The 20817-nt window shown below is 34.9% G+C and overlaps 1 protein-coding gene across 1 annotated transcript in view; it reads left to right on the top strand.

The window, feature by feature from the left end:
- The window catches only part of LOC116589932 (EGF-like and EMI domain-containing protein 1), a 174379-nt gene that overhangs the window by 37422 nt on the left and 116140 nt on the right, over nt 1-20817 (top strand). Inside the window, 2 exon segments of the mRNA XM_032341671.1 lie at nt 10974-11089; nt 11672-11813. Coding sequence (XP_032197562.1) covers nt 11756-11813 — 58 coding nt within the window. The 5' untranslated portion in view covers nt 10974-11089; nt 11672-11755.

Raw genomic sequence — 20817 nt, 5'->3', positions numbered from 1 at the left:
GTACTTTTAGCATATTTGACTGTGTTCTTACTTTTTTTGCTAATAAGATATATTGATACTTAAAGGTAAGAAGATAAGTAGAATACATATGGGGTTACCACTACATATACACATATATATACTTATACATACATACATGCTTAATATGTTGTGACATATGCAGAGGTGAATAAATAGTTCCCTGGAATGTGAGTGTTAATTCTTGTATAGTGGTCCTTTGTTTGGATGTATTATAATTTACTTAAAATTCTATTATATGATATTTAGTTTCCATTTTTCCTCATCTGATTTTAAAAATACATGAATCACTAAGGACACTTGTAATTTTTTCCCTGGGATATATTCTTGAAGTAGAATTACTGAATGGAGAAGTTCCGATTTTTTAAATTTCTTTTTTTAAATTGAAGTATAGTTGACACATAATGATACATTACTTTTAGGTATGAAACATAATGATTGGACAAGTCTATATGTTAGGCTGTGCTCACCACAAGTGTAGCTACCATCTGTCACCATACAATGCTATTATAAAACCACTGACTATATTCCCTATACTGTACCTTTTATTCCTATGACTTATTTATTCCATAGCTGAAAGCCCATACCTCTCTCTCCCCTTACCTATTTTGCACATCCCTTGACCCCTGTCCCCTCTGGCAATCACCAGCTTGTTCTCTGTATCTATGGGTCTTTTTCTGCTTTATTTGTTTTGTTATATTGATTCCACGTGTAAGTGAAATCACATGGTCTTTATCTTTGTCTGACTTATTTCACTTAACAATATCCTCCCAGTCCATCCATGTTATCACACATGGCAATATCTCATTCTTTCTTTATGGTTGAGTTAATTTTCCATTGTATATACATATACTATATCTTCACTATCGCTTGAGTTGCTTCCATAGGTTGGTTATTATAAATAATTCTGCAGTAAACATAGGAGTGTATATACCTTTTCAAGTTGATGCTTTTTTTTCCTTTGGGTAAATATCCAGTAGTGGAATTATTGGATCATACAATATTCCTATTTTTAATTTTTTGAGGAACCTCCATACTGTTTTCCATAGTGGCTGCACCATTTATATTTCCCACAATACTGTATGAGGATTCCATTTTCTCCACATCCTCGCCAATACTTGTTTTTTTTTTTATTTTATTCTAGCCATTTTGATGACTATGAGGTGATAGCTCATTGTGGTTTTGATTTGCATTTCCCTGATGATGAGTGATGTTGAGCATCTTTTCATCTGTCTGTTAGCCATCTGTATGTCTTCCTTGGAAAAATGTCTATTCGGGCTCTCTCCCCATTTTCTTAATGGAATTATCCTTATTTTCTTGGTGTTGAATTGTGTAATTTCTTTAAATATTTTGGGTATTAACCCCTTTTTGGATATATTATTTACAGATATCTTCTCCCATGCAGTAGGAAGCCTTTTCGTTTTGTTGATAATCTCCTTCACTGTGCAGAAAGCTTTATATTTTGGTGTAGTCTCAACAGTTTATTTTTGCTTTTGTTTCCATTTCCTGAGGAGACATATCTAGAAAAGTGTCGCTAAGGTTGACGTCAAAGAGATTACTGCCTATGTTTTCTTTTAAGAGTTTTATGGTTTCATATCTCACATTTAGGTCTTTAATCCATTTTGAGTTTATTTTGTGCATAACATAAGATAATTGTCCAGTTTCATTCTTTTACATGTAACTGTCTGGTTTTCCCAACATCATTTATTGAAGACTGTCTTTTCTCATTGTATATTTTTGCCCCCTTTGTTGGAGATTAATTGACCATATAAGCATGGGTTTATTTCTGGGCTCTTTATCCTTTTCCATTGATTAAGTGTCTTTTTCTTTTTTCTTTGCCAGTATCATACTGTTTGATTATTTTAACTTTGTAGTATATTCTTGAAATCTGGGACTGTGATATCTCCTACTTTTTTCTTCTTTCTCAAGATTACTTTGGTTATTTGGAATCTTTGTGCTTCCTTATACATTTTAGGATTATTTGTTCTGGTTCTATAGAAAATGCTATTGGAATTTTGATAGGGATTGCATTAAATTTATAGATTGTTTTGGGTAATATGGGCATATTAACCACCATCTGATCTTTGTTGATACTTGAATCAGAAATCATTGCCCAGTTTGTACCCTCACTAGTAAATATGGTTCATCACTTTTGCCACACCCTAAAAAACCCTATACACATTAGCATTGATTTTAATCTTTGTAACTCTGATAGAGAAAGAATGTTCATTTTATTTTAGTTTTAATTTCTTTGCTTGTCGATTAAGCTTAACAACATTTGACATTTATTAGATATTTATATTTCTGATTTCAGTTTATTTTATTTTGTTAAATAAAATTTCTGTTTGGGGGAGCTCATCTTTATCTTTTGACACACAGTAATTATTTTATATATTAAAGATTTCTCCCCTTTGCCTTACATGTGTCAATGTTTTTTTTTTTTTTCCCTCATTTCTTTTTTTTTTTTTCCCTCATTTCTTATTGGTCTTTTAATTTTGGCCTTTCTGAATGGGAGATTTTAAAGTTTATGTGGGGAAGTCTATCAGCCTTTTCATTTATGCTTTTTACTACTGGTATTATTTTAGGTTCAACGATATAAAGTGTATTTCTAAAATATCTCTTGCTATTTTATGTCTATTAAACTTCTTCCTAAGTAGAAGGAAGAGATTTTAGGTCCTTTTTATACCATTTTTGTACACTAGTCATTTTGACCAACAAAATATCTAATTATTTAGATATTTTATTTATTATCTTCTGCCAATGGGTAAGTCCTATCTTGCTAGTTTGATTATGAGTTTTTGAAGAGGCCAAATTCTGTCTGATATTTATTAATAATGTACATTTACTGTTAGTTTTAAGTAAAGTAGACATATATGGAAAGGGATCTTTATACATGATACTCATTATTTTAATATTTCAGGAATTTGGGGCGCCTGCGTGGCTCAGTGGGTTAAAGCCTCTGCCTTCGGCTCAGGTCATGATCCCAGGGTCCTGGGATTGAGCCCCGCATTGGGCTCTCTGCTCAGCAGGGAGCCTGCTTCCTCCTCTCTCTCTCTCTCTGCCTGCCTCTCTGCCTACCTGTGATCTGTCAAATAAATAAATAAAATCTTTGAAAAATATATATATTTCAGGAATTTAAACTAGGAATTTTTTTAAAAGATTTTATTTATTTATTTGACAGACAGAAAGATAACAAGCAGTTAGAGTAGCAGGCAGAGAGAGAGGGGGAAGCAGGCTCCCTGCTGAGCAGAGAGCCCAATGTGGGGCTTGATCCCAGGTCCCTGAGATCATGACCTGAGCGGAAAGCAGAGGCTTAACCTACTGAGCCACCCAGGTGCCCCCCAAACTAGGAATCTTAATTGATTATTTTCTTTCATATTATCTCACAGATATATACTTGTTCACATTCTTTAGGAGTAAAAGGCCTTACCTCAAACTCCCCCTTAACCAGATATTACAGTCTAGGGAAGGAATTTTCAAATAATTTTAGTAGCAAAAACAACCACTTTATTCAAACAATTTTAAGTTGAGAGCTACCTAATGTGAAAGACAGATTAAAACAATTTTATTTATTGTATTAGAGGTGACATGCTAGGGTACTGCCCTCCTCCTCCTTATCTCCATCCCTTGTACAGGATTTCCTTGAGAGAGGTATGTAAAAATTGATGAAGAAAACTTTGGCACTTTCTGAAAAATTCTGTTAGAGCTTTGTCATCTTATCTAATGACCCTTATATTGAAAACTCATGTAACAATTTGCCATAAGAATTTAATGCCAGCAAAAAATGCATCCTCCCTAAAAAATATTTTCATCTGAACAGTCACCTGAAAATTATATAAACTATTATATTATTCTTTGTTTTTTTATTACCTGTCAGAAATTTCAGACCTATTTTTTAAAAGAATGATGGCATCAGCGATATTATAACAAAAACTAAAACTTTAAAAGACATAATTCCACCACTGTTATATGTCAAAATATTTAATTTTTAATTTTTCCAAGATTTCTCCATAAGATTATATGCCTTTAATAGTTGTGATTGAAATGTAGAAATAATTTGTAATCTATTTCAACATAACAGTTTTCCATGTTGTTTTATAGCCATTATAATTACAACTTGTAATGGCTGCACTGAAGTGACATATTTAATGCATTTTGAAATTCCTATATTGGTGAACATTTAGGTTATAAATGGTTTGCTTAATATCTGTATTATCTTCAGTTTTCCTTTTAACGACCTTAGTTTTTTGAATAAATATAATTTTGTATAAGTCCATCAGTTTATAATGAGGTTTTCATGATACTGTGAATGTTAAAGTGTCTAACACAGTCAAATTCTTATGGAATATATTTTTTGATAAATTCTTAAGAGTAGAATTACAAGACTCTTGATATACAATCTATTCCAACATAAATGCTCTTTTCAGCAACCAAGCTTAGAGAATAATATCCAAACTGGTATGTAAACTTACACTCTAGTATTTCTTAGGAATTCAGTCTTCACTGATCTTCCTATGATACCCTGTAGCACAAAGCTCAGGACCTATTTATAGAGTCTTAATCATTTCATGATTATTAGTCTTGAATACCTGGCTTGTTGACTGAGTCAGATTGTTAAGAAAAATAAACAAGTTTGCACTGACCCAATTAATGAGGTTTTCTTTGGACTACTGTAAGGAAAGGTAAGGAAGATCAAGAAATAGTGTGAATAGGATTTCTTTTACTGGCTATGATGGCGTAAATATTAGCAGACCAATTCTCTAGCTGGGAAAAGCTTAAAACGTTGCATATAATATAAAAATCACTCATCTGAAGACAACAGAGAATATCATAGCAGTCAGGAAAGTCAGTGAGGTGACTCAGGGTAAACCCCTGAGGGGTTGATTCATAAGTAACATAATGGGACAAGCTGAAAAGGTGAAAAGAAAGTGGATGCTAATGAGGGGAAAAGATACACAGAGCTAAGGAGATATAAATTGGAATTCAAATCTATCATGGAAGCCAAAATTTGATGGATCAAGATACTGAAGAGAATGTATGTTAGTCAAAGTCCAATAAAAGACAGAAACCACAGAAAGTATTTGATCGGGGAGAAAAGTACTATAGATAATTAATTAAAAACTGAAGATAAAGTACTCAGAAAGATAAAGAGAATGGTAGAGAATATAGGAACAGCAGATGGTAGGGAACAGCCATTATGTCTAGGACTGAAGGAGCTTATCCAAGAACAGAATGGACTTGGAAGCATTCTCCCCTTGCCCACCCACCAGGCTGAAATTCAGATCTTGGTGAGGGTATGACTACGGCCCACAGGATGGCATAAAGCTTTTCAGAGGCGCTGCTGGAAGGGATAGTGGACAGGAGCCTTTGCTGGTGGTAGCAGTGAGCTTCACTGAGAAGCTGCCTATACTATCTTTTGCACTCTGTACTATCTTTGTAGTTTTTTCTGCAAAATCTAAAACTATTCTAAAGTTGTATAAAAGTTTATTTAAAAATTAAAGTAAAAGCATATCAGTTCCTGACGCACAAAACCTGAAAAAACAAAAACAAAAACCCAGAAGATCCACATGAAAAGACACTAAAAGCAATTTTCAGGCAGAGGGAACATTATTCCAGAAAGAAACACAGAAGTGCAGGAAGTAGTAATGAATAGCAGAAAAGATAAATATATGGATGTCTAAGTTATTATTTTTAAAATTTAATTTAATTTAATTTTTTTCATTGTTCCAAAATTCATTGTTTATACACCACATTATTGACTATATAAAATAATAATAAGTGTTACGGGTTCTAAAGATCTGAAATTAAAAACCATGATAGCAATAGCATAAAAGCAGGAAAAGCATAAATGGAGTTAAAATGTAAGTTCTAGCATTGCCAGGGAAGTAGTTAAAGTACTAATTTATATTAGAATTTAATAATAGATGTTTTAATATCTAGAGTAACTACTCAAAGAATAATAAAGGATGTATAACTGACAATCTAATATAGAGTGCAAATAGAACAGTAAAATAATAAATTCAAGAGAACAAAGTAGTAGAGAGTAAAAGTAACATAAGATATGTAGAAATTTAGAAAAACAGTAAAATAACTTTAATCCAAATATGTCAGTAATTACATTAAAGTCAATGATATAATATCACAGCTTAAGGATATTGGAATATTTAAAATAACACATATAGACAAATATAAATATATGGATATAGTTTCTTGAATATATGCATATAGAAAAAGTTAAAAGTTTAGAGCATAAAATGTCATGCAAACACAAACCAAAAGAAAACTTATAAAGCTATACCAATATCATTAAACCTCAACTTTAATGAAAGAAATATAGCTGTATCTAAAGAAGAGCATTTTAAAATAACAAAGCGTTAATTTGCTAGGAAGATGTGGCAATTCTATATTTGTATGTCACTTACAATAGAGCTTCAAAACATATAAAACACAACTTGTAGTCATAAAAGGACAAACATAAAATCATGTAGATTGTACAATAAACATATAAAACATATAAAAAAGTCCTTAAGGATACAATGATACAATGATATGAAAAACATGATTAATAAACTCAAAGTCATTAAATATACATATTTGTACATATTTGAAATATGTATATAAAATATATATATACATGTAGTATGTCTATTGCATATATATTTAGAGAAAATGTAGCACCTGAGAATTGTAGATCTTATTTTCCAGTAAACAGAGATTTTTTTTTTTTTAAACCAAAATTGACAATATGCTGGAATATAAAGCAAACCTTAATAAGTTTTGAGGAATTGAAGTCATGTAAGTTATACTGTGTAGCCGGCCAAATTGATACAGCGTCTTATATGAACAAGATGATTGGAAATGCCACAAATGTTTGAAAAAACCTTCAAAATGTATCTTGAAATAACCCAAAGAAGGGTTAATGTAGATTAGGAAATATTTTGAATTGAGTGATGACACATTATAACACAAGAAAACCTGTGGGATATGGCTAATAATTTATTTTTAGGGAAATTTATATTATTGTGGTATGCTCTGTCTAAGAACGCTGCCATCAATTTCTTTCTTTCCTGGAAACGGTAATTCCCACATTGTAGGAAGGAATTTCTCCAGATCCTAGACTCTCAGTTGGCCTGTGACTGCTTTAACCAAAAGATATCTAAGAAACAATCCAATGTACTTCGAAGATTATGTCATAAGGAGCTTTGTAGCTTCTGTTTGGATCTCTTAGAAAATCTCTCTGAGGAATGATAACCACCTTGTAAAATGTCTCTACCTTTAGACCACCATTTAGTGAGAAAGTCAAATTTGGGCACGTGGAGAGAGATATCAATGCCCCACAAACCACGCAAATATTCCAACCATCTCAGCCCCAATCCCAACATATGAGTTAAAAGGCCTTATGTAAGCTTAACCCTGACTGTCACTTGACTGCTACCATACTTGAAATCCCAAATGAGGACCATCAAACTGAATCCGTCAGTCCTCAGAAATGTGAAAGATAACAGTAGATTGCCTTTCTTTTTCTTTCTGCTTTCTTTTTGTTGTTTTTGTTGTTGTTGTTAATTTTATTTTATTTTTTTAGTGTTCCACGATTTATTATTTATGCACCACACCCTGTGAGATCAAGAGTCAGACACTTAACTAACTGAGCCGCCCAGGCACCCCAGTCAATCGCCTTTTTAAAAAAATTTGGGAGTGGTTTGTTACCCATTTGTAGATAACCAGAAATATTTTAAAAGAAGGAAGTCTAAAAATAAATGATATAAATTTCCATCTCAACAATTTAGAAGCAGAGCAGTGAAAGAAATCTAAAGAAAGTAGAAGGAAAGCAATGATAGAGATCACAGTGCTAATGTAATTAAATGGAAAATGTGGAATACTGAAAAACCAATAAAGCCAAAAATTTGTTTTTTAAAGATGAAGATAGGTAGATAGATAGATACCAAAGCTGATCAAAAATAATAGAGAAGATGCACAGTTATTTCAGGAATAAGAAAGGGAACCTCACTATAAATTAGACAGACATTAAAAAGATAGTATGAGACCATTGTGAACACCTTAACAGCAATATATCTGAACATTTACATGATAAAGACGAATTCCTTGAAACAATCTTTTTACATGTTTAAATCAAAATCTGAATATTCTTATATTTGCAAAAGAAACTGAACCTGTAATTAAAAACTATGCACACACACACACATACACACATACGCATAAGTACACAATCATAATCCCAGGCCCAGATAGAATCACAGGCGAACTCATCCAAACATTTAAGTAAGAAATGACAACAATCTTATATAGATTATCTCAGAGAATAGAAGAAGAGGAAAAACCTTTCCCAGTTGTTTTGCGTATCCAGTATGATCTGGATGCCAAAATCTAACAAGGATATTACAAGAAATAAAAAATATAGACAAGTCTTTCTCATAAATATAATCTCAAAAATTCTAAACAAAATATTGGCTAACCGAATCCAGAAATATATTAAAAAGGCACTGTATCATGACCACCTTTACTTCAGGGATACAAAAATCAATCAGCTCTATTTATTGCATTAACAGAATGAACAAGAAAAACCATATAACTATCTTTATTAACATCTATTTATAATACAAATAGTAAAGAAACTAGGGGTAGAAAGGACATTTCTTAATCTGATAAAACTTATCTATAAAAAAAATCCCAACTATGTGCACATCATATCTAATAGTGAAATGTTAAAAAAAAAACTATCCTTTAATCTGATAAAACTAATCTATTTTAAAAACCCAACTATGTAGACATCATGCTTAACAGTTAAATGTTAAAAAAAAAAAATCCTTCTGCATTCAGAAGGCAAAGACGATCATTACTACCACTGCTATTTAACATTCTATCTTACCCCCCAGTAAAGTAACCAGTAATTTAAGAACTGGACAAATGGACAAAATATTTGAACAAGCACTTCAACAAGATGTTATCCAAATGCACAATAACATGAAAATGTGCTTAAACTAACTAGTCATCAAGAAAATGCAAATTAGAGATTGTAATATGATAATATTATACATTCTCCCAGAAGAGTAAAAATAAAACAAAACAAAAGAGACTATCCCCGATGCTGGCAGGGATGCATGAGTAGCATCTGGTATCTAATATACCATTGGTGAGAGTATAACTTAGATCCTAACTTCTTTAGAAGACTATGTGGCTATAACTACCAAAGCCAAGCTATCATACTTTTTGACCTAGCAATTCCAGCCCTAGATATATTACACAACAGAAGTGCACACGTTAGTTCACTGAAAACAGTTCTGAGAATGTTTATAACAGCACTCTTAACCCCCAAATAAGAAAATATCCAATATCTCATCAGCTATGAAATGGGTCAATTAAAATTGTGGTGTATTTATAGACTTGTATAATATACAGGAATGAGAATGAACAAACTGCAAGTGTATGCAACAACATGGGTATATCTCAGAAACAGAATGCTGAAAGACACCAGACACCGGGGCACCTGGGTGGCTCAGGAGGTTAAGTGTCTGCCTTTGGCTTGGGTCATGATCCCAAGGTCCTGGGATTGAGCCCCATGTTGGGCTCCCTGTTCAGCAGGGAGTCTACTGCTCCCTCTCTTTCTGCCTCCCGCTGCTTGTGCTTGCTCTCTCTCTCTCTTTCTCTGTCTCAAATAAAGTCTTTTTTAAAAAAGAAGCCGCACAACAGAGACACAAATACAGTATGATTCTGCCTATATCGTTCAAAAAGACAAAACCTGTAACCCTTAGTGATTAAAGATTGGGCTCATTGCTACCTTCAGCCAGGCAGGGTAATGTTCTCTTTAGTGTGGTTACATTGGTCTATTCTATATCTGAAAAACTCACCCAACAGTATACTTAGGATTTATATATTTTTCTGTGTCTATGGCACATTTCAATAAAAAGTCACCTAAAAACAAACAAAAGCGGTCTCAACACCTGCACAGCCATGCTTCAGACCGTAACATCCAGTCAGGAAGCACCACAGCTCACTCTGCCTATCAGTTCTTCGCTCCTCCAGGATCAGTGCCCTGTCCTCATGGTTCCGCAGTCAGGACCACTCAGCCCTTCTTTTTCTATGCTTCTACTTTGTCAGCTGCTTCTGCTCTTTTGGATGAACACATTTTCCTTCTGACTCTCTCCCATTTTTACCTGCTCCTCCCCACTTCCTTCGTGCCCTTTGTACCCTCTCTGTCTTCCAGCCACACTCATCTCCTGAGGCAAAGATTTAGTAGGTCAGTTAGGGAACATGGAGGCGAGCAGCCTCTTGTGAGCAGGACACATCACTCTCAAATCTTCAGACGTGTTGGGATGCTTATTACCTCTAAACTGGATGAGGGGGAGACCTCTGTAAAGATAGGCTCTGGACACAGGTTTAGAATGGAGTGTGGACATGTCCAGTACATGGACGCAACCAAATCACACTTCCTTGCGGTCCTCAACCCCACCTGGATTTTGACCACTGGAAACCTTGGAACTATGTTTCTACCTCTACCACCCTGCCCAGCACAATGCCAGATATATAATGAGGGTGCTCAATAGTTATTTACTTGAGAAGCCAGTAACAACCTTTACTTAATGGACAAATAGGCAACCTAGTGTTCTGACTCACTATCTGTGAGTCATCAAATGATGACTTGAATATGAAATTTCTGGACGTATATTGTAAGTCTCCAAATTCCATAAGACTAAACAACTCCTTAGTACACTGTTCAAAAATATTTCAAGTGCCAAAGGCTATGACCTGCCTTTTCCTTTACGTCAAAATTAGAGTACATTAGTTCTAATTAAAGTAAGATATTGTAGTGTTATCTCATTTAATCTGAGGTCAAGGAATAAAGTCATTCTGTTCTGATACGTTTTTAAGAGAGCCACTGAAGTCTTTTTATGTGTCTGGTGAGAGGAGGCTAATTCTGTTTAAATATTCAATTGCAGATATAAATGAATGTACCATTGACGGCGTCAGAACCAATGCCGTGATACAATTGGCAGTTACTACTGCAAGGGTCAAGCTTGCCAGAAGCTGGAGAAAGATGGCAGAGGATGTGAAGGTAACGGTTAAGACTGTCCGCTTACAGATAAGGAAAGAGAGAACATCTATGTAATGCAAAAGAAGGGGTTTGTCTTTCATCCAAAGCCAGTTGAAGTGCCTGTGTTGAATGTTGTCAAGAGCAGAGATCTTCCTCTCATGTCTAGATTACAAAATTGTAACCCTAAGAACACTTCAAGTAGCTTATTATAGGAAACATATGATTATACGCTTTCTTGGTCGTGTCATGTTCTGATTATGGAATTTCAATCGTTCATTTAAATCCCTGGGTAAATTACATATTTTCGAAAGCATTTCATTTAATTCTAAAGTAAAAATGGTGCTTATCATAAAATACTCATATGTTGGTACAGTGGAAATGGAGGGGCACCAAACCAACAACAGGGGTAGTAACTGGGTGCAGAATTAGCTTTTTTCACAAACTTCAATTTACTGTCTCCTTTTAAAATTAATTCCTGCCTGCCTTTATTTATTAATTCATCATATAGTTCATTTGACAATCATTGAGTCCCTGTTCTGTAACAGGCATTATTCCATATTCTGAGAATATAAAAATTAATGAGAAATAAATTCTGCCCTGAAGGAGTTTACCGATTAGAGGCAAAGATTGAAACATCAGCCCAGACCTTACAGAATGGTATTCTACGGCATCATTGCATGGAGTTAAATGCACTGGATTCAAAGAGACCTGGATTGGAATCTCAGTCTCTCACTTAACAGTTCAGGTAGCCCTGTGAATTTTATTCAGTCTTGCTAAGACTCTTCTCTCATCTATATTTGGGATAATGGTACTTTGTAAAATCACAAAAGTTGCCATGGGATTAAATAAGATAATGCATCTAAAGCATTTAGCATAGTGGGTGGTATATAGTCGGTGTTCAGATGATAACTATAAATTCAGTTACTGCCCATATTGGGAATATAATGGGGGCCAGAGACTGGTCTCTTTTCTTATTCTCTAAGGAGAGATATTCAAGTTAAAAGGAATGCCATAGGATGTCTTATTACTATCCTTTCTGATTCCCCCCCCCCATCTAGTCATATTACTAAAATGCTAAAGCATTTTTTTTATATCTCTTAGAAGTGTATGTCTTCTAACTATGTTTTCTCACTGACTTAACAAAAATCCTCCTTATTTTTCACCTGTGACAAGGTCTATTTCCAATGGGCCATATGTGAGTAAGTTAGTAGAAGATAACAAAATAAACAAAGGACATCCAGCTGAAGGCAACTGGGTCTGAGGCTGTGGGTTTGATTGGGACTGCCCAGGCAAGACAAGTTGTAGGTATGAGTAGGTTAGAGGATTTATCAAATTCTCAGGAAGCAGTGTGACTCAGTCCCTTCTGGCAAATTCTGGCAGGCAGCAACAAGAAAAGCCCCAGGTAAGCAGACAGATACTCAAAGGCAACTGCCTTTGGGCTTTCCTGAAATAGGCCACACCCCAAGCAAGGTCCTCTGCCTGGGAGAGTGTAAATTAATAAAGGCAAGCCCTAAATTTACACAGGTTCCTTTAAATCTTTATTACTGCTGAGATTATCTGTCAGTGGTGTTCTCGCTATTGATTCAATATCCCAGAACAGGAGGACTGAAGGACCCCATGGTGTCCTAATGAAAAGTGGGACAGTGACTGCTGAAGACAGCATGGACTGCATGATGAGAATATTTCTTGTCACGACCCTTCCTTTCCCTGACAGGCAGCAATCTCTTTGTTTCTTTCAGTTGAGTATTGTTATCACCGTCATCCTTATTATAGATATATTTGAAGTGCCCAGCACAGCAATTAGCCGGTGGTAGGTATAACTATTGCAATTATGTTTATAATAACTATCAGGCTAATAAGTCCTGATACACTTTGTACCCCCTAATTCATTTACCTGCAATTATCTCATATTTAATTGAAGTTAGTTGCTCTTCATACAATCGTCAAAACATTTAGAGAAGTGATTTCCATGGTTTCGCTTAACCCATGTCCTTTTGCACAGACTGAGTCAGAGGGAGGTCAGGATTTGTGAGAATCAGGAGTGTGACCCTGAGCTAACACTGACTTCCTGCTTAGTGAGATGTAGCTCTGGGGATGGTGGTTTGGAGTGCAACATCCTCCAGAGTAAAGAACCAGCTCACAGTCTCCTTACATCTCATAATCTTTTCCTATTCATTTCCTTAAATGGCTGGTAGACGTAGTGATGTTGGAGAACCAGCTTGCTGGATTGTAGAACATACAGTGATCTCAGATTCATTTACATACATAATTAAATAAAAAATAATGGAGGTCATTTTGAAATTGGGTGCATTCTAAAGCCACTGCAAATGAGCATTTCAATTCATGGGAGTACACTAATGAGTCATTCATATTTATTTACTGGATGCTAACAGTAAGGGTTGGTTGGTTTTAAAAACCATTTTATTGAATGCTACAGATATAGAATTAATCTTTTGAAAACACTTTTTTTTTTTTTGCACTAATATAAGTTGAATGTAACTTCTTGGAATTGCTTTTTAAAATACAGATCTTTTAGCACTTCATTAATCTTTTCCCATCTTTTATTATTAAAAAATGAAACAAAATAATAAAATAAAATGAAATAAAATGCAGATCAACATAGTAAACATTTGTTGTACTATTAAAATAAATCTGGAGTCTACTTTTCAATGGAAATGAAACATTTGTAAATGGCCTTATTAGCTATTCTTACTTTTTTATTCTTTTCTCTAAAGATCTATAAACTTGTGGAGAAGGCTTCTGTGATTAGTTCAGTTACGTGGGATTCCTTTTCCTCAGGCATAGTGCTGAACTTAAAGCATGGTTTCTTAATTCAGATGACAGGTTGGTTACTATAAGGTGTAAATTAAAAAGGAAAATACAGAGGTGAAAGAACCGCCTACTAGTGGACACCCTAGTATATGGTGTGTGCATGTATATACATGTATGTACAGACACATATACATATATATTTATGAAAGGACATAGGGTTTTTCTTTAATGTGTCAACATGGACTATCATCTTATAGCTTTTCGTATATATAATCATCTTTGCATTTCAAAATTCAACTGGACTTAATATTTCATTTGCTATTAAATCCAATTTGCAATTATTTTTAGGATTTTTACATTCATAACCATAAGTGAAATAGGCCAGTAATTTGTGTTTCTCGTATGTTTTTTTATGGTAGTGATTCTCAACTGGAGTGATTTTGTGCCTCAGAGACATTTGGTAATGTCTGAACACATTTATTTTCACAACTGAGGGTAGAGGGTGGTATTTGCATCAGATTTGCATCAGACAGAGGCCAGGAAACTGCTTAACATCCCCTTGTTCTGTTACTTTGATTATACCCTTTGGACCCTTGAATTCTCTATCGCAAGCTACTTTCTTCTGTTCTATTTTCTTTTCTTTCTTTACTGTATATGCTCAACTAGTTTACTGAGTTTCAGATATCAATAATTTAACTTTACAGTTTTAAAAATCTTATTTTTCTCCAATCTGTAGAGTTCTTTCTATTGTATGCTCATGTTTATAATTATATCCTTCTCCTTTACTGTTTCACACATAGCTACCTTGTATGTCTGATTCCAACACCTGTCATTCTTGTTGGGGGGGATCTAAATCTATTATTTCTTATTTCTGGGCCTGTAGTTACACTCGCTTTCCTTTCGTGTTGTGTATACTTCTAGTATAGAACTCATAAGGGCACTGTACTTATTTACACATTTGTACTGTCTCTTAGGTTGGGAATATCTTCTGGGAAAGGGCCATGTCTTATCATGTCTTACCACTTTCTCATCCCCAGGTAACAGGTGTCTAGTACATAGCAGAATTCCATGAATGCTTACTAAATGAATGAATGGACAGATGAATACACATCCATTCAAATATAAATGCATGCAGCATATAGTCAGTATACCTTTATTCATTTCTTTATCTACAGATTCTTATCATGCTGGGTTTGTCACTTAACGTCTGGCTAGTTAAACCATTTGGTTATCAGCAGGTCTTTGTGTAAATATTTGCTGATAACAAGTCTGTTTCATTGGAAAAGGTAAATCACATTTTTACTTCTAGAGGGCAAATCAAAGTCTTGTAGCTTAGTTTGAACTTTCTGAAATTTCTCTATGGGGCTTTTCTAAGTTATGGGTGAAGCATTTTATAACTAGTGTGACTCTCTGAGCATAGTAATCCCATGGAGTCAATGATATTTTTTCTAAATAAAATAGTAACTAACATTATCATATTTTTAACAAAGGAACTGATAATAAACACTGATTAGACATTTGAGATAAATTTAAATTTGACAGAAATAAATGAACATAAAAGTATATTGTTTAATGAATGGACAGTTAAAATATTTAAAAGTAATTTTGATAATATTTTGAGCCATTTTTTTCCCTGAAAAACATCAGAAATGATAATATGAATAAGCAAAGAATGTAACTTGGTATGCCATTGTAATGGAATAACAGAGTTGTTGTCTCAAAAAGGCTTCTATAGATGGAATCCCAGGGAAATTAAATGATTTGAACTACCTTAAAATGCTAATTGGTGGACAAAGTGACACTAGAAGCCAACCTTTCTTATTTCCCTTCTATGATATTGATAGCCAACGTGAAGTGGATACAGATTAGGTTAATCGGAACCACAGAGTCGCAGCACTACGAGAATCCCAGGGACCTTCGACTCGAGGCTATAATCCACAGAGCAGGGAAGTGAAGACCTGGAGGAATGGACTGATTTCCTCCAAGTTTCAGACTGTTTATAGAGCTGGGGATAATCCAGTTCTCCTTTTCCCTACAGCCATTTTACTGGTGAATCTGGTCAGTAAACTTTCATTGGGCAACTGCTGTGTGCTCAGCATTGTGTTGCATTATTTGAGAATACTGGAGTAATAAAATTATTTTGTGATAAAGAAAGTCCAAATAATTTTATTATATGCTTTGAGAGTTCATGCAGGCCACTCCTTGCCCAAGCAACACTGTATCTAAACCAGCTGGTGGTTTATCCTGATTATCAGAGAACTCCAAAGGAGGAGGTTCTGCAAATCTTTTCCATACCCTGTTTAATAGCCCTTGCTTCAGGAAAGCCTTCCTGACATGTAACCTATATTCCTTCTGTTTAAGTGTAAGTTTAAGCCTTTTGATTTTATTGTCTTCTTAGTTCAGAAAGACCTCGCTAATCAGAATCTTCCCTTATAATAATTCTTCCCACACTTATGACATACCACTATGCCTCTTCTCAACTTAAGATGTGCACCCAATACCAGAGGCTAGTGGCACTTTAAGAAAAAATATCACATATAAATAAATATATATATATATATATATATATATATACACACACACACACACTTATCTATATATCATCTAACTATTCATCTACCCATCAATCCATCTATCCACCCACATACATAAATGCATACATATGAGGTTTTAAGTTAATAAAATTCACTTGAAGAAATTATTAAGAATTTATCTACATCTGTGCATTGCTTCTCTTCATAGTCATCTATAAGGGGACTTCTGAATTTCTATAGGTGTTAGGGAGTATATAATGGTAGTAGTAGTACTTCCCGACTTCCAGGAGTTGACAGTCTATTGGGATGATATAAATGCAGAACAGTTTGAGAAAATTTCCATACAGTCTTTCCTCATAAACCAAAAAAAAAAAAAAGTTATCCTTTTTTAATTTATCAAGACATATTTACAATATGGAAGTCATTAAGTTTAAAAGCTTGAATCAATTGAAATTCTTGGAATTTATCATAGCTGATGCATAATTGTATGCCAAGTTTTTTTCCTTTTCATCCATCCACCCATGCATTCATTCATCAAATATGTGTTTGACCCATTCGCTGTGGACCATGTTAAGCTAAGAGCATGCACTTTGGGTTTGACTATTGACTGACATTAGCTAACTCTGAAACTTAGAACAAGTTACTTAAGAAGTAGGGCTTTCCCTTCTTCATTTAAATAACCAAAATCACTCTACCTAACCTGATATAGATTGAAAGATTAAATGAAATGTTGTATGAAAACAACTTGGTGGTGGAAAATCCTCCTTTCCCCTACTATGTGACCATAGAAGAAGGATATTCATTAGTCTAACAATCCTGACATCTCTCTGCCTCCTCCTCACTGCCTTCTTTCCACAGATGAAAGATACAAATCATCTCATTGGCAGGTTTGAAGAAGCAAACTGTATGCTTGGGGAAAAAACTGTGGAGTTTAGCCTACCTTCCTATCTCCTGGTTAGCATCCCCAAATGCCTGCAGAAAGTGCTCATTCTGGTCTTTTCTGCTATAATGTATGTTTAACAAGGGCACAAGCCCACATGGGGAAGATTGGGGTTTTTCAGCTATACCTATAACCAGATGAGAGCATTTGCCTAATTCTGCATATGTTTTAGGAAGCCCATTGTTGCTATACCCCTAAATCTTCTTCAGTTTCAACTGTTAGAAAAATAAAGCTGGTATTTTTATCTACATCTGTGTATGTAGGGTTAGGTCTCAATTAATACAAAAGGAAGACAGGGAACACGAATTTGTTATTGTACCTTTTCATATAATAACACCTTACATTTGCCTAATGCATAATACATGCTCAAGAAATTTTCTTTCTTTCCTTATTTTTAATTTTCCTCCTATGATATATGTTGCTGAAGATAAAAATATGTGTAAGGTTATCTTTCTGTCTCCAAGGAGCTTCCAGTTCAATAAAAGATTTAAGCTGGATGAACAAACAGCTACAGTAGAAGATAGTAGGAGTAAATACAAGGCAGGTGCAAGCGAAGTGCTATGGGAGTTAACCAGACAAAGAGATAACCCACCACTGAATCAAAATAGGCTGTAAGGAACAGGGGTAGACACTAATCATCCAATCCTGGGACTGAACAACACTCCTTCCATATCTTTAGTTTCTTTAAAAAATTCCCAATTGGTGTACTGTTGTCAGTTTTTTCTCTTGTTTGACATTGGAAGGCATCTACGATTTTAACAGCAAAGCCAACCCTGCCACACCCACAATCTTTCTTTGTTTCTAGTCTAAGGCTGTTCTTAAGTATCTGTGTCTTTTAGACTAGAGAGAAAACCACATGTATAAATCAAATCTGAACTTTGCTATGAAAAGGAAAATCCACTTTTTCTTTTTTTAAGTTAATCTTTTATTTTTTTTTAAGATTTTATTTATTTATTTGACAGACAGAGATCACAATTAGGTGGAGAGAGAGAGGAAGGGAAGCAGGCTCCCTGCTGAGCAGAGAGCCTGCCATGGGGCTCTATCCCAGGACCTTGGGATCATGACCTAAGCCAAAGACAGAGGCTTTAACCCACTGAGCCACCCAGGTGCCCCTTAAGTTAATCTTTTAAACGAAGCCCATCACTTCTCCTCTAATAATTTGGAGAGGTCATTTCAACACCTCAGCTTTCAGCTAACACTTACAGTCAAAAGTGTATTTGGTAGTGAGACAAACTGGAAGAGACTGTAACTGATACAAATTCGCCAAGATGAGCTGGCTCACTTTCCAAATTTCATTAGGGACATACAGATTTATGGCAGTTACAGCTTCTCTGGTAGTTCAAAAAGAGAAAGACCAGAGAAAAGAGGTCCCAGAAGTCTGTGGCTGATAAGCAAGACATCTCTCACAGGGGCCTCATGTTCGTAGTATGCCAGGATAAAAATTAACCAACCACAAACCTACTATTACAGTAGCTCCTGCCACTTGCAAAAGCAATGAAACAGAAGCAGCCAATCAGGGCAAATTGCCATGTGGAAGTGTCTGGGAATGATGGGCAACAAGGGACTTCTTTCCAAAGTCTGGATCATGGCCCTTAAATGTTGCCTTGTATGAAGAACCATAATGATAACGTAAGTTTAGTACTCTTTGTTTTAATTGAAGCATAGTTGCTATACAATGTCAACAATGTAATATTAGTCAACAACGTAATGAACCTAATGATTCAACAATTCTCAGTATTATATTATGTTTACCACAGTAGGTGTAGATACTGTTACCATACAACATTATTGCAATATTTTTGACTATATACCCTATGCTGTACTACTTTTCACCCCCATGACTTGTTTATTTTATAACTGGAAGTCTGTACCTCTTAATTCCCTTCACTTATTTCACCCACATTCCTGCTCCCTCCCCTGTGACAACCACCAGTTTTCAGTTTGTTCTCTGTATTTATATTCTGCTTTTGGTTTTTGTTTGTTCATTTGTCTAATAATGTAACTAATTCCACATGTAAGTGAAATCAGGCAGTATTTGTCTTTCTCTGTCTGACCTATTTCACCTAGCATAATGCCCTCCAGGTCCATCCATGTTGTCACAAATGACAAAATATCATTCTTTTTTAGAGTTCAGTTAACTTCCTTTTTGCGTGTGTGTGTGTACATGTTTGTGTGTGCATGTGTGTATAAATATCCATTTATCTAGCTGTGGACACTTACGTTGTTTCCATATCTTGGCTATTGCAAATAATGCTGCAATAAACACAGGGGCACATATATCTTTTTGAGTTAGTGTTTTCATTTTCTTTGGGTGGTAGTGGAATTACTGGATTATGCAGTGTTTATTCTCTAGCAGTCCTGAATGATAATCTTGCGTACTTTAATCTAGAGTAGTCTTTTTTTTTCTCCTTCGGTCCTCAATCAGAAGGACCTGGGTTGCCCATGAACAGTGCCAGGGGAATATTCTTAATCGTAGAGTTTTTTTCCTTTCAGCACTTTGAATATATTATGTCACTTTCTTGTGGCCTGGAAAGTTTCTCCTGAAAAATCAGCTGATAGCTTGTTGGGGTTTCCCTCGAACATAATTAATTATTTCTCTCTTGTTACTCTTAAGATTCTCTCTTTATATTTAATTTTTGATATTTGAATTATTATGTGTTTTGGTGTAGACCTCCTTGGGTTTATCTTATTTGGAACTCTCTGTTATTCCTGGACCTGCATATGTATGTCTGTTTCCTTCTGCAAGTTAGGGGTGCTTTTAGGTATTATTTCCTTATATAAGTTTTCTGCCCCTTTCTCACTCTGTTCTCTTTCTGAGACCCCTATAATTCAAATGTTAGTATGCTTGATGTTGTCCTAGAGATTCATCAACCTGTCTTTATTTAATTTTTTTTTCTCTTTGCTATTCAGCTTAGATGCTTTTCATTACCCTGTCTTCCCTATCACTGATCTGTTGTTCCACATCTTAATCTGCTGTTGAATTGCTGAATTAGTGTAGTTTTCATTTCAGTTGTTGAATTATTCAACTCTGATTGGTTTTTCAAAAATTATTTTCAATTTCTTTGTTAAAGTTCTCACTGAGTTAATTCTTTCTTTTCCTAAGTCCAGTAAGGATCTTCATGACCATTACTTTGAGCTCTTTAATGGGTAAATTGCTTATCTCCATTTCATTGAGTTCTTTTTCTGAAGTTTTGTCTCATTCTTTTGTTTGGAGAATATACCTCTGTCTCCTCATTTTTTTTTTTTTTAAATTTTCCGTGTTTGTTTCTAGGAATTAGGTCAAACAACTACTTATAGACTTGAAGGAATAGTCTTGTGTAGGGACATCCCAGTATAGACTACATGGGCCTGGCAGCTTTTTCTGGCTATCTGGAGATCTAGTGAGTGTTAGCTGGGGGTCCTTGGGTACCCCACACTCGGGCCATTCTGGTTGGGTGGCTGGAGCTGAAGTGGGCATGAGTCAGGAAGTCCAGGGACTCTCCACATAGAGGGCACCCTATTGG

This window comes from Mustela erminea, chromosome 1 (genome assembly GCF_009829155.1).
Source record: "Mustela erminea isolate mMusErm1 chromosome 1, mMusErm1.Pri, whole genome shotgun sequence".
NCBI lineage: Eukaryota > Metazoa > Chordata > Mammalia > Carnivora > Mustelidae > Mustela > Mustela erminea.
Note: the sequence above shows the minus strand (reverse complement) of the source record. Positions and strands in the feature narration are given on the sequence as shown.